Genomic DNA, 15,216 nt, shown 5'->3' on the forward strand with positions numbered 1-15,216 from the left:
AAACCAATGTGTCTAATATCAAAAAGATGTTTTTAAATAATCTTATTCTCTTAAAGCAAAAATACCCAGAAAATATTGAGCAGAGTCCTCAAGAAGAGTCCCTGGATTGGTTGAAAATTGTAATCCTTTTAAGTCCTTTGTTGTCTGATAGAAAACAGTGATTGATAGATAAGATATTTTTGAAGATTAACTCAGTGATATCATTAAGTAACAGAACCTCCCTACAACTTGATAGGTCTTGCTAGATTTGCCATGCTTATTACTGCCACAAGATGTGATTTTTTGAAGGAATTCATATATATATGCATTATATCTAAATATATATTTATATATTATATATAATATGATATATATTTATATAATATATAATATATAAAGTTTAAATAAATATAAAACGTTAAGCTTTACTCCATTTCACTCTTTTATTCTAAGAATGAAAAAGCCACATTTATTAATTATGGTCATAAGGGGGTGAATCTATTTATTTTGTTATTACAAAATTACTGCCACAGCAATCTGATTGTTCAACTCCATGGATTTATGCCACATCTACAAGAGCATTAGGTGCAGTGAGAAGCAATGAGACAAGATGGAAAGATAGTTGAAGTAAAGTCAACTGTATAGAGATTTTACATTAATACATTCCAGGTTTCTGTAAATCTTACCTGATAAGAGCAGAGATGTTATGTTTTTGCAGTCATATAATATACACAGACAAAACTTTCCAGATACTGAAAACATTTCCAGCAACTACAACTCACCAACAACAGACTTCAGTGTCGGTGATCACACAAAAAATTATGAGATAGGATTCTTGTCCTCAAACGTTTTACGCTATGGTTATAGGTGGAGGAATAACTTCGGAATCTCAGTCTTCTTAAAACTTGAAAAATGTAGTGCAACTCTTTGTAGACCCAAAGTAGACACGTAACAGACATCTAGAGAATCGCTCCATAATTGAAGGAACACTGTATCAAATATCTAGCAGAACGTATATAGCAGATTCACTGGGGACTACCTGCCCATCCATTTCATGGTTCAAATAGGCATTTAGGAAGACTTTGAGAAAGGGTAAGACTTAAACAAACATAGTGAGGAGGGGGATACATGGCAAACGGGAGTATGGGCTATAAACGAACATGAGATAATAATATCTACATTTTTGGAGCATTTACTAAGAGCTGGACATTTTGTTGAGATGGTTTTGTTAGGTTCTCACAGCCACCTAATGAAAAGAATTTTTTAAAATTATTTTTCTAACTTTACTGAAGAGAATATGTACCGAAGAGAAATTAGTGAATTGTCTAAAGTCACACTGCTGCACAGTAGCAGCAGGATGCTAATTCAGGATATTTGACCTCAAATCCAGGAGACTTTAAAATAATGCTGTACTGGCTGGAGGCAAATATGGAGACAATGATATTGTCAATGACAGTGGAAGGCTACATAAGATTGAATAGAATCTTGAAGGCGGGCAGCTCTTAGAGCTTTAGAACATGAGACTTGATGTGCATAACATGATACTTTCAAAAGGCAGGTCTGGTATTGACTAATGGGATATATTCGAGAGGAAATGGCCAAGAGTATAAAGACTTGGGTGAGTGCTGCTGTCACCAAGGCATGGGGCTGGAGTTAAGAATAACATTTATGAAAAGAAGGAAGTAATATTTGTGTTCATTTGGGAAACAGTTCAAGGTGGTACTGTCACCTGAGCAAACTGACGCACTTTAGAGAATTAGTAAAGGAAGTCACCTTTCCTCCGCAGCACTGCATTTTTGTTGATGCTCAGAGCTAACCAGAGTAAGAACAGATTTGTGTATGTGACCAGTAGCCTCCAACAACGCCTTTTGATCTACAAATTGGGTCTTAACAGCTGGGACTCCTCTAACAAATGGAGTCTCTGAGCTGAGAGGCTCTCCACGTTGTGTCCCTTCACCTTTAGTTAGTTCCTGTCTTCTATCCCATTGTAGAGTGCCAGAAATATGTTTTGCCCTGACACTTTTTACTTTTTGATGGAATTTTTTGTCAGCTGTCAGGTTAGGTGATGATGATGAATGAGACCCTTGCTAGGGTGAAGGCATTAGGGTCCATGTTATTTTGATATTATAAATGATATTTATAATGTATTTACTCTACATAATGTTACATTTTTTATATTTAGGATTTAGGCTAAAAATATGAATAGTGATCTTATCAAAATATTTTAAATGCCACAAATATATGTGTCTTTCTATGTAAGAAATTTTGCCCTTCTTTTTCTTTCACTTTCTGATCTTCGGTTTCTCTCTCTTTTACTCGTATTCTGTGTTTGGCACGAAGCAGTTTATTGTTGTTCTTTTAGATATATTTTTACCTTCCTCTTCTTCATCCCAGAGAAAGGATGCACACTTAGAGTGTACCATTGGAGATTAGAAACCATCCCCTTGCACAACTGTTTTCCAAAAAGCCAAGATCAGCCGCAGGCAATGAGAATCCCATGTATATCTGAATGTTTTTGCATATGTCAGAGGAACTGTTTAACTCATCCCGGATAATTTTCATGTTAAAAGATTGTCACCTCTTGAACATTTTTTCTCTTGTCTTTCACATCCACCCACTGTCATTGCCTCAAATCCCCTGCTCTGACAGTACAGAGCAAAGAAAGGAAATAGCAAATCCACTGAAAGAGAGTGGATACAGGCCCTAGAAACTGAAACAAAAATAGTGGCCCAAAGGCATTGGTTTGAGGCTATACCTTAAGTGCCCAAGGACATATCCAGTGATCTTGAGAAGTGTGAGCCTGGATATTTTGCCTGGAGTGATGAGTGGTGGGTAGTGACTATGGCAGTTTGTTTGTTGTGTGTTCCAGAAAGGATGACTAACTGAGTTGGCTGTTTGGTAAACCATAAAAGCCATGAAACTCATTCTAGAACTAAATAAAGCTTCCCTGTAGATAGAGCAATGGAGACCAATTGATTTTATCAAGTACCCCTGAAGTGATGGATAGTTATTATTACATCAGTAAGAAGGATCGTGGGACTTTCCACTTTCTCCGTGGGTAGACCCAGACAACAGTGGAGAGCAGTATGCCAAGGTCACAGAACGTCTACTGTGCTTAGTTTTCTGAAGAGGCTAAAGCTGAAAATGAGAATCCTTGGTGTTTGGCCCTTAAGCATTTCACTCCCTGCAGGTGATTAAGTACATTTATAACAAAACAAAATAAAGCAAAACATGCTTTTCCTTCCATGTTTATTATATTTATCTTCCTTTGGCTAGAAATGTGCGTGGCTCTGTGAATAAACTGAGCAGCATCCTGATGTGGATGCTCCCTTAATCATCCCTGAAGAAGACCAAGCATCAATTTATTTAAGTACCTCTTAAAAATCTATGAGTGGTTGGTTGGCATCCTGTCATTTCTAAACATGGTAAATTTACTCTGCAGTTTTTACAGAAATGGCAGTGAAAATCATCTGACTAGTTTCCAAAGATCAGAAAACCTAAGAATCACATTGTTCTCAGGAAAACTATGAAACTATTTACTGAGCAAGACACTTCGTTTTTTAATCTATACTCAGGCTCAAAATGAGACTTATTTGTTGACACTGGTCAAACTCCATGTCATTTTCTTCAAATATTATATTTTCTCCATAATATTATTCTCAAATACCTCAGAGAATATAAGATTCTGTAGATGACATAGGTAATACCAGAAAAATACCATAAGAAGGAACATAAGTTTGTGGTATTACTTTCCCTACTTGAAATTATTTATGGGCCTTTGTGTGTGAATGTATAATTAACTATTTTGGAAATGAAACATGTATATACATTCTATAACATAGTGTGCTTCATATGACATTTTTATAGAGATTATCTGTGGAGTCATGATATGTTTAATAATTTTATTTATTTATTTATCTATTTTGCTCATGACATCCTAGGTAGATAAAGCTAAACCATTTTACAGGAGAGAAAACTGAGATCCATCTCTGATCTTATCTAGTCAATTCACAGAAGACCAAGATAAAAATTCAGTGCTACCGTCACTCAGCCATGACTCCTCTCCTAAAGTTAGGGAAAGAGGAATTAGCATTAATAGGCTTAATACTCTCAAACAATGATGAAAAGTAAAGAGAAGTAAACCAAGCACTGTTCTTTAACTCATACCTATTGATTCACTTATAAAAATTCAAATTTGCATTTTATTGCCTTTAAAATTGAGCAGAGAACCAAATTAAACATCAGTACTAAGACAGATGACAAAACCATGATGCCAGAAAAAAAAAAAGTCTCCAGAATCACCAGACACATTGGATTCATAATTGCCTTGGCGTACTTAGAAGTGACACAAAACTGTTTCATGTTCTTAAATTATGTCAGCTGAAAATCATTTCTCAAGTGTTCAGTACTGTGCTTTGAACATAAGAAGTATAGGCTACAGCACATGTTAATTCTTTTCATGGTTTATTTGAGAAGCCATGACAATTTTGATCAAGACTGTGTGTGTGTATGTGTGTGAATACAATAGTGTGTAACTACAAGAGTGTCTGTGTGTGTAAATACATATTGTGTATCATACAGTTTAGAAGTTAAAAGTTCATCATCTATATACCTACTGCATATAGTATTGTCCTAAATGTATAATAGTTTTGGAAGAATCAAGATTATTGTGACTCAATTTCCTCAATCTGCATCTTTGCTTGCTAAAGGCAGCAGAATTATGCCCAGTACCTGAGGCTTTCCTTGTTTCTTATAAATCCTCCTGTAGGGCTGACAGTCATTTTTGCACTTATAGTTTGGGAAGTTTTAGAGAATACTTGAAGGTGAGAGTCTGGTTATGTAGAATGAATATTATAATAATAATAATAACATGTTTTAATGTTCAGTACAACTCTTCAAACAATAAATTGGGATCTACCAAGAGCAGTGCACATTTGTGTAACACATTTTATCCCACAACCTGACTTCTTCCAATGTACAGCCCTTCAGGTACCACAGAATTCTCAGAGGAGCTTAGCCTTTAACTTCCCAATCTTCACTTCCCACCTTCTGGGCTTCAAGCCAGGAAAATGAAAAAAATATATATATAGCTTTTATGTACACGTACCAAAAATATTTGGCAATTCTCTATCAAGTAAACTACACTAGTAACTGTGCCTTCATCGGGATTGAAATACTGTATTTGCATATGGGCTTCAATGGAATACTTTTTTATACAACATCACAATATATAAACGAAAAGCCTTTTGTCTCAAAAAAGAAAAACAACAAACAACAACAACAACAATTATATTCAACAGTTTCCAAAGGAAATATCATTTTCAGAAAAATATGACTACTGTATTTGGAAATACAGAGATCAATCCATTATTTCAGTATTATAATACGATTATTATATCTATCCTACTTAAGGTTAACGCTAAGGAAAATTTTGGATCAATAATCATTGTTGTGCCTTTAGATTTTTTCTACTCAAAAAAATATGAATGGTGTAACAATAGTTTATAAAATTCATTTAAGTGCTTTACTAGTGCCTAGCACAGGGCTTCCTAGCTTACTTGCATTATTGTGCATCTATGTAATCTTCTCAAGCAAGTTAAGTGTTATATTTTCTATTTTTTTTTACAAGAAACCAAACAACAGCCTTCTCCCTCCGGGAGGTTAAGTATGTTGCGAAAAGTCGCACAGTAAGCTGCAGAGCTGAAAAGACATAACTGTTTTTAGGCTTGATTCTCAGTGTTATGTCTGTATTCTTAAAACTATTTTAGTTATTGAAACTATTGATATTTCAAATACAGTATGCTAGTTCATGTCAATTTCATATAAAGAAATTAGGTTATGTATTAAAATTCAATGGTTGTTTTAAGGGAGTGGAACTTTGAGTCATTGTATGTGTTAATGCTGCTATCAGTTAGTGTTATTGTAGCACTGAAATGGGAGGATGGAGAATTTAAAGAAAAAAAAAAAGTACACCAATAATCTAGCCCTGATTTTATTCAGTTTATTACCACTGATAAGGAAAGCCTGAGATTAGAAAACTTGCAAGAAATTAGTACCCTGGAGCCGAAGAAGAAATCACTCATCATCAATTCACTGTTGGAAGTGAATTCAGCATGCAAAGTGTTGTGCTCTTCTGTCAAAGTAGCACCAGAGAGAAGTACATGATCAAATATAATGAACCAAATATCACATTTGTAGATTAACACTAGATTATTTGTTTATAGGTTTACTTAGAAGATACCACTGGAGTTTTTGAAAATTTATTTTATTTTTTATTATACTTTAAGTTCTAGGGTACATGTCTAGGGTTGGAGGGCTGGGGGAGGAAGAGCATTAGGAAAAATACCTAATAAATGATGAGTTGATGGGTGCAGCAAGCCAACATGGCACATGTATACCTATGTAACAAACCTGCATGCTGTGTACATGTACCCTAGAGTTTTTGAAAGTTTAAGGCGCCTAAAATTGTCCTAGGCTAATCCTAAATCTTAATCATGATTGAGATTGATGATGAATCAATCAATGGTTGCTATTTGGTGGAATCGTCAATTTTAGGCTAATCCAAAACATTTCAAGTTTTACATAGTGACCAAATAATCTGTAAAATGATCTCCATGTAAAACTTGAAATGTTTTAATAAGTTCAAGAACCTAGGCATATATTTGATGTTATCCTCATATTTTAAAATATATGTGCACAGTATTTCATAGATAATTCATATAAGATCATCCACATATCATTTAGAAGAATTGTCATTCTATAAAGTAATTTTTCTATTGTAGACATAATTTTTCATTTGTGGAAATTCTACATGTATAGGTAAATTTGAAGAAATAAGTCTGTTTTGTTAAGCTAAGTATATCTATCTGACGTGTGTGACTGTTATGTGCTGTTGCCAACACCACGCTCAATATAGATAATCAAGCTCACAAACCTAGTATATAATATACCAGGTCTTAATTGCATGTGATTACTTTCCCTTTTTAAAACTTCATGTTTGGCCAGGCGCGGTGGCTCAAGCCTGTAATCCCAGCACTTTGGGAGGCCGAGACGGGCGGATCACGAGGTCAGGAGATCGAGACCATCCTGGCTAACACGGTGAAACCCCGTCTCTACTAAAAAAAAAATACAAAAAACTAGCCGGGCGAGGTGGCGGGCGCCTGTAGTCCCAGCTACTCCGGAGGCTGAGGCAGGAGAATGGCGTAAACCCGGGAGGCGGAGCTTGCAGTGAGCTGAGATCCGGCCACTGCACTCCAGCCTGGGCGACAGAGCGAGACTCCGTCTCCAAAAAAAAAAAAACAAAAAAAAACTTCATGTTTTCCCCTTTTTTTCTTATCCTTGTAATCTTTTTCTATAATATCATTATTTCATCTTCTCCTATGGATAAGAAAAAAGGGATCTTCAGAGTGGACAGTATTATTTAGTTATTATCCTTATATTATCATTAGTAAATGGATGTTTTTATACATATAGATCAAAAAGGACATAGCAATAAAAAGAGTGAGTGGCAGGGTAGGAGTGGTTTACATATACTAGAGGGCCTTAGAAGCAGAAAGCATAATTAAATCTGGTATTTTTGGCCGGGCGCGGTGGCTCACGCCTGTAATCCCAGCACTTTGGGAGGCCGAGGTGGGAGGATCACGAGGTCAGGAGATAGAGACCATCCTGGTCAACACGGTGAAACCCCGTCTCTACTAAAAATACAAAAAATTAGCTGGGCGTGGTGGCGGGCGCCTGTAATCCCAGCTACTCAGGTGGCTGAGGCAGGAGAATGGCGTGAACCCGGGAGGCGGAGCTTGCAGTGAGCCGAGATCGCGCCACTGCACTCCAGCCTGGGTGACAGAGCGAGACTCCGTCTCAGAAAAAAAAAAAAAAAAATCTGGTATTTTTATAAGTAGCAGTGCAGTGGAACAATTGAGAATTGGTTTGACAAAACAAAATATCTAATGCCTATTTTAGGTGATTGTAATATATGCTATGAAAGAATATTTTCTAAATATCCAAAGTGTGTGAATATTTTAATTATCTGTTATCCAGTAATTGGGTGCAAACCACTACTAAGTTGTTGAATTGTTTTTCTATCTTTTTAAGCTAATAATTTTCATTATTTTGTTGTTATAAAATAATAATTATTTTCATAATCACAAATATATAAAAGGTTTAAAGTAAAATTTCCTGTTATCCCACCATGAGACATACTTACTCCTAACATTATTATTCTTATATATTATAGTTTCAATATAAATATGATCAAATCGATCTACATTTTTAATTGCTTTTCTGTGTTACTCAATATTATTGGATATAATTTTATAGAGCCACATATCATGCATTACATACCTTAAATTGCTTACCTAATCTACTATAGATTTTCACTATTTTGCTGTTGTGAATGATAGAACTCTGCGTTCATTTATTATTTTCTTTGGATTCATTATTTAAAATGGAACCACTTTGTTAAGACAAAATATTTAAAAATGTTTAAGTCTCCAAATCTACATAGCCAAATTGTTTGCCAGAGCAGAGGTACCAGTGTAAGAGATGTCTTACAAATGCATGTTGTTTTTAAATGTTGTGCTTAATATTGTTGTTCATGAAAAGTCTTATGTTAAAAGAGAGTCAGAGAGTTGGTTTGCATGCCTCTGCTTATATATACAGTACACTATAGAAGCAGAGAAGAATAAAATGAATTTTCCAAGGGTGTTACAAAATTTGGAACAAGAGTTTGAAAGATGCTAATAAAGAACATTGGCTACTTAGCACTGCACATATTTAAAAGAAAATGAAGTGGTATAAAATGACAAACTGATAATGCAAATTGTGAGATACACTTATTTAAAAAGAAGAACATAGGACTTTCCTATTTTCAATAAAATACATCCAAAATGTGCATATTTTAATTGAAAATATTTGAAATATTAAGGGAACAATGTCATTAGATTTCTCTAATTTGTCTGACTATTAAAATGCTTTTGATAGGTGTCTTACACCATAAACATATTTTATACTGTTGTGCATAGAAACTTTTATTTGTTGAGATACGCATACATACTGATAACCACCTTTCAGTTACTCAGGGTGAAATTCAAGACTTCTTTCTATGACTCTACATATTCAGTAGAATTAAATTCTTCATTTATGTTTGGAAAATAAGGGAAGGATTAAGGTAACTATTTGGAAGAAAAGTAATAAATCTGGTCTTAAGAACCTGGCAGTAAGGTAAATTATTAAAATACTTCAAGATAAGAAAGATTAAAAACAGTAATAATAATAGGTACTCATCTATTTCAAGCTTCGAGGGAAAAAAACTAAAATTGGAACTGAATGACTAGAAGACAAGAGTTTGATTATCTTCACTCAGCCACACTGCTTCTCAATTCACGAGCTATGCTTAATTAAGGAACAATGAAGAATTAATTCTGACTTTTCAAAGGTTTGATTGGGGTTGCCAAGAAATTGACCAGAAATGCCAGTGCTATTCACTACACATGAACAATAAGTTTCACAGTAGTTATGTGCTACAAATTGTGGAAAAACATATTTTACCTTCAGAAGAAGAAAGTATTTTTCACCTAGAATGACCATTACATTTATTTTCCATGCTTTTTTGATGATAATATGAGAAAGATAGAAATACTACCATATGTACTAAAATCTACCAGAAAAAGAAGTTAGGCATGAATGATGCAGGGCTGTAAAATATATAGTAAAGTCTAGTCATCATTGATTTAATAAATACCACAACCTTTTGCAGTTTTGAGAATGTTTTCATCCAATTACATTCACATATTAATACATTAAAAGTTACCCATTACTATTTTAAATAAAGGTCTACAATACATTGTTTTAGTTCCATTCATTTTATTGCTTAGAAATAATATTGCTATGGTGGTAAATTAACTGTGAAAGAGAGTTCAGTTTTCAAAGCTGTAATCTAATGGTACATTACCAGTAATTTTTAGTTTAATCACTTGCAATACTTCAGGTATATGCCTCAGTTTGTATGAGTTTAAACTGCCAAATTGCTCTTTAGTGCTATAATCATAAACAATTCTCTATAAAATCAACCTAGAAAAATTTTATTAGATTCACTTGATTTTTTAAGCAAAATTCTAATATTTATTCTATGATCATTCAATATTTCTGGAAAGATATAAAAGGATTAATAATTTGAACTATTATATCCCAGTATTTGAAACAATGTAAGGTTGAAATGCAGTTATTAAGGATGTATCCTGCATAATTTGTATCAGCGGGAAATATTTTTGCTCTAAACAATATTTACATTATTAATTAGAATAAGCCTTTTGATTACTTTTTAGTTATGTTGTAGATGCATTTTTTTCTAAATATATGAAAAACAAATACATGACTACCACAAAGAAATGGAAATGATATTTTTAAAATAATGTTTAAATAGCTGTTTTAGAGTTACAATGACACTTGAAACTGAGAAGTTCCAAAACTAGGAAAGTCAAAATTTTCATTTTCACTTCCATGTCTTCCCAAGAGACACTCTCAGATTTAAATCAAACAAAAACATTTGGTTTTGTGACATGATTAATTTTGGTCAATATAAATTGAAACATAAATCTGATTTTTAAAGATCTTACTAATGTTCTAAATTTGAATGTATACTCCTACTAACCAACTTCTCTTCTGATTTATAATTATAGGATTTAAAATTTTATATCTTATTAAGTGACTTTTTTATCTGTCCCTGAATTATAGTGATTTGTGAATAGCTGTGGTAAATGTTCATTTGTTTATACATTGGTTAAGTTATTTATTCAGCCAAATGCCTCTCAGGTACCAGGCATGGTTCTAGGCACTAAGACTTAAGTATTTAAAAAAGACAAGGTCTGTACTGAGATAAAACTTAAATTCTAATTCTGGTTAGTATGCGGAAATCTCACTTTAATGCTTTTCAACCTCAATAAGTCGATCTATAACAAATTCACTTTGTGCTCATGAATCAGAAAGTCCACATTCTGAGATCATTTTATTTGTAAATGGACAATTACAGACAATTATAAACAAATACAAACAAAATTTCTGTAAATTTAGAAGTTAGTAAATCATTTCACTTAGCTGGAGTTTATCAGATTACAGAGCTTAGGGATATTAGAAGACACCAAAATAGTATTGATACAATCAATATCTGTATTTAAGTCAGCATCCTAATTTCACTTGCTATGGAAAAAAAGTGTGTAACAACATATAAGTATTGGTTGAAAATGTTGGAATGCTTTAAAAACATCTGGAGAATTGCTAGTGTTTACAGGGACCTGCAAGTCTACACTGTAATATCTTTACAGTGTAATAAGAAATTGAAGTGTCTTGTGACTATGCTACACTGAAACATGTTTAATTTATCTACTGTAAATGGCCTTTTCATTGTAAAGTACAAGTTTACTTCTCTAGAATACTGATTTCAATATGTCGTATTAGCACTTTCAGGTTTTTGGTTACATTTTAAGTTTGGTGGAAAACATTTACATTGAAAACTAGGATAATTTGTTGGAGGATTTTGGTTCTTTATTTTTGGGTTTGAGGGTCTTCAGCCCACTGTGTACAATACAGAGGAACAAAACTGAGTCTCTGAAAGGATGTGACCAGGCTTGTGTGATGCCTGTGGCTTACTGGGCAAATTCATAAACGTGAAATCCAAAGAAGCATGGAGGGATGGTTTCCTTGTCTTTAAAGAGGCAAAAAATATTTGCTTCTGCACCAAACTTTTATTGTAAGGATTGAATAAGATATTGACACCATGTTCCAAAAATTATACTCAGTTTACAAAACTCTAACGGATACTTTTCCAGTTTTTTGCTATTGTCTGCTCATCAATATTATTACAATTTATGTACACATATTTAAGGAAAGATAAAATGCTTCTCATCAACATTTGAATTATACATTTAAACTTCTTCTTTATTTTCAAAGTGCTATTTGCTTATTTTGGAGCTAGGAGTAAATGATAAGTTTCTCTTAATTACTGGTCACTCACATTACACAACAGACACTGTGAGTGGCTTCCTAATGACTCAAAGCATAATGAACCCAGCAGGGACAGAAAACCTTCTAGGCTTCAGAAGTAATACATCAGATATGACAGAGACCCTTTAATGAGAGTCATAAATTTTAACTGTCTAAATCAGAAGCAAACGTTTTAGCACTTCCTCTGTGGATGAACCCAAGTCCAGATCATTCACTGAGTTCTGTGGTCTGCAATGACAATTGTGGGAAATTAACAAGGAAGTGGAGCCCTTTCCTTTAATAATACCAAATGATTAAGCGGACCTAAAAAAATCAATTGACTAATCAATAGTGTGTAACTGCTTGAAGCATTTTCCCCATGCTAATCAGCCATTAAGTTGTTTAAACTAAATACCTCCAGTTTCTCCAATTACTGAACTGATTTACAAGACATGGTCAAGGGTGTCAGAGTCTACTGGCGTCAGATTCCAGTGCGTTTGTTATTGGAGGAGACAGAAAATAGTTTTTAAGTGATCCTCTCTCACTGCACGGTCCAAAGACTCTTAAAAGGGAAGATGTGATAGAAGATATTCTGTCGGTTTCCAGACATTGGTGAATTAATGTGTTATTGTCAAGTTCTAAACATGTATATTTGTTTGAGAATATGGTCAGGAAGTTATTTGAATTCAGGAATAATAGAGGTCAAAATAACTAAAGAAAACATCTATACAATATATACAGGAAGGCCTTTAAATTTTTTTTCTCAATTTCAGCAGTGATGAGCAGCATGTAGCAAACAAGAGCCCAAATTCAAAACAATGAAAAGTATTCTAACAACATGTGAAGTGACATCCCATTACCTACCTGTATATTGCCAGCAACTCTAATATCAAAACCACTTGTAAACGTTTAAGTTAAATGACACTGTGGGGGAAGAACAACACTAAGAAATAACTTTAAACAAGGGGAAAAAACTTTTTTATTGATATGTTTTACTTTGCTGGCAGACCAGAGCAAAGGTTTTGTGAACATTTAAAAGATGAAAAAGGTGAAGAATCCCAGAAGCGGTTTATCTTGAAGCGAGATAACTCTAGTATTGATAAAGAAGACAATCAGGTTGGTTCTCAAGTTTGAGAGTGGCTGACATTGTTGTTTTTGAAGGTGGGCTGACTGATGTTCTTGTCGTCCCTCTGTTGTCCCTGCCTTCCCGCCAATCCTCCCCTGCCTCTGATACCACTGTCCTATCTCCAACCTCCTTCTCCTCCTTGCCTCCCCCTTTGGCATTCAATGGGTAGCAAAAAAAAAAAAAAAAAAAAAAAAAAAAAAAAAAGTCCTGGTTGCTTTAGCAATGGCTCTGTGTTGGGCTGCATGGGTGGTGCTTGGCGCAGTTTCTGCTGCATGTCTGGGGGGGTCGGGATGCCACAGGCTCCGAGCTGTGGAGTAAAGCTTTGTCAGTCGCATTTCCAGATGTCTGTGTAACTATGGCAGTCGTTCCACTCCCTACAGCTTTGTCCTTCAGTTGTGCACAAATTGAGCTGGATTATCAATACGGACCGATGATCAACCGGTGTAGCTGTAAAGAACAAACCTTGTTATGGTGAGGACAGGTGGATTTTGCAACTATCCTAAAATAAGTCTTCACAGAAAAGAATTGAGTTCATGTTTTAGTCTTTTATCCCCTTTCCTTCCCATGTTTTATGGTCCATGTAAATTGTCTGCTTGTTTTGCATGAAGTGTAGCAGAACTTTATCCTCGTGTATTTTGCTTGTGACAAAACATTATGTTGTTCTAGAGTAGCCTTATTTGTGGTACCTGGTCAGGAGTAAAGAGGCTTTACTAAATCTCTTTTTTAGATGGGGGCTGTGGGATCCAGGGTGACTAGAAGAAAGCTAAGTAAATGGCAAAAAAAAATCCCACAAATTTTTAAATGATAATAACAATAGAAAGTCATATAAATGCCATTACAATTATACTTTGTGTCTCTGACAATCAAAATAGATTTTTTTGAAAATGACTTTGCTTTAGAATTTTTAAAGGTAAGACAATATGCATCTCAAGTTACCATTTTAATCACTCTCAGTGAGTCATTCAGCCAGTATGTGCATCTCTGACGCACTTTTTGAAAACTTGTTCATCATTTGTATCTCGTTTCCTCCCACTACCACCAAGCTCCACCATGGCTCCTGTTGACTATGAAACATGTGCCTGTGTCATGTTTAGTGGGTGTCTGTTGAATGGATGGATGGATGTGGTTAGTGCAGAGCAGTTTGTGAGGAATGGAAAAAATAGATGGAAGGAGACTTAAGATTCATGAAGTAGTTCAGAAAATAGGATAAAGAACAGTCCTCATGCTGGGTTCTTTGAAGCATTACTTGGTATTGACTCTTGTCAACAAATAGGTTTTTAAATTTTAGCCTGTAAACCTGAGGTCATTCATTCTATGCTAAATGCAATTCATAGGATCAGTCACTGAATGAATAACACAAAATAGAAGGTGAAGTGATAGTGTCTACATCTTCCTTTCTGTTCATTACTTTCTTTGCTCACTTGCTTTTTCTCCAGTCCCCAAGCTTTCAAAATGATTTCTTCCCTCAGCCACTTTGAACTAGCCACTTCCTCTTTTTTCACCAGCATTCTGCCTCCTTCTGAGGAGTCAGAACCACACAGGTAAGCAAGAGAGACAGAGTCCATCAGTGATGAGCCACCATGTATGTGAATTGGCTGAATACCTGAGGCACAGTGAGGTGAACTCATTTGGAAACACCTGTGCTATTGCATCCAGTGAGGAACCTACCAGCAGCAGCAAACACCTCTCATTACTGCATGTCATGCACACACTTGGTACATGCACCCAACACAGCCTCCTCAGGGAACAGAGAGAATAAGACTTTTCAGACTCCATTTGTTTAAGTGAACATTTATTATTCTTAGCTGACAGTTGCTTAACCGCAGATTTCTAACAACGCAACTTGGATAACCCTCCTGATTTCTTTTTTCTGTTCAGCAAAACAGAATGCATCCATTTAGAGATGACAGACGAAGTAAATCAATTGAAGAGAGAGAAGAGGAATATCAGAGAGTGAGGGAGAGAATATTTGCACACGATGTGAGTAGTTGTTTTAATTGCCTCTTTAGTGCACTCCTTCCATCAGCAGTAAGGCTTCCTCATTCCCAGACAGCGAGGTGGCAGGGAATAAAAAGCCTGGAGCCAAAGAACAAATCAAACTGAAGAAAACTAGAGGTGATTTTGGAAGAGGATCT

At 34.9% G+C, this 15,216-nt stretch overlaps 1 protein-coding gene across 19 annotated transcripts in view; it reads left to right on the plus strand.

Annotated features, from left to right (window-relative positions):
- Positions 1–15,216, plus strand: part of ARPP21 (cAMP regulated phosphoprotein 21) — a 158,917-nt gene that overhangs the window by 56,582 nt on the left and 87,119 nt on the right. For 11 of the 19 annotated variants that reach the window (XM_033212973.1, XM_033212984.1, XM_033212977.1 and 8 more), the window contains exons 10-11: positions 12,963–13,071; positions 14,960–15,061. In XM_033212973.1, coding sequence (XP_033068864.1) covers positions 12,963–13,071; positions 14,960–15,061 — 211 coding nt within the window. Of the gene's footprint in view, positions 1–12,962; positions 13,072–13,461; positions 13,867–14,959; positions 15,062–15,216 lie in introns of those variants that run through there. The other 8 variants (XM_033212981.1, XM_033212982.1, XM_033212983.1 and 5 more) reach the window with 3 other exon arrangements.

This window comes from Trachypithecus francoisi, unplaced genomic scaffold, assembly GCF_009764315.1.
Source record: "Trachypithecus francoisi isolate TF-2019V2 unplaced genomic scaffold, Tfra_2.0 Lachesis_group0, whole genome shotgun sequence".
Classification (NCBI taxonomy): domain Eukaryota; kingdom Metazoa; phylum Chordata; class Mammalia; order Primates; family Cercopithecidae; genus Trachypithecus; species Trachypithecus francoisi.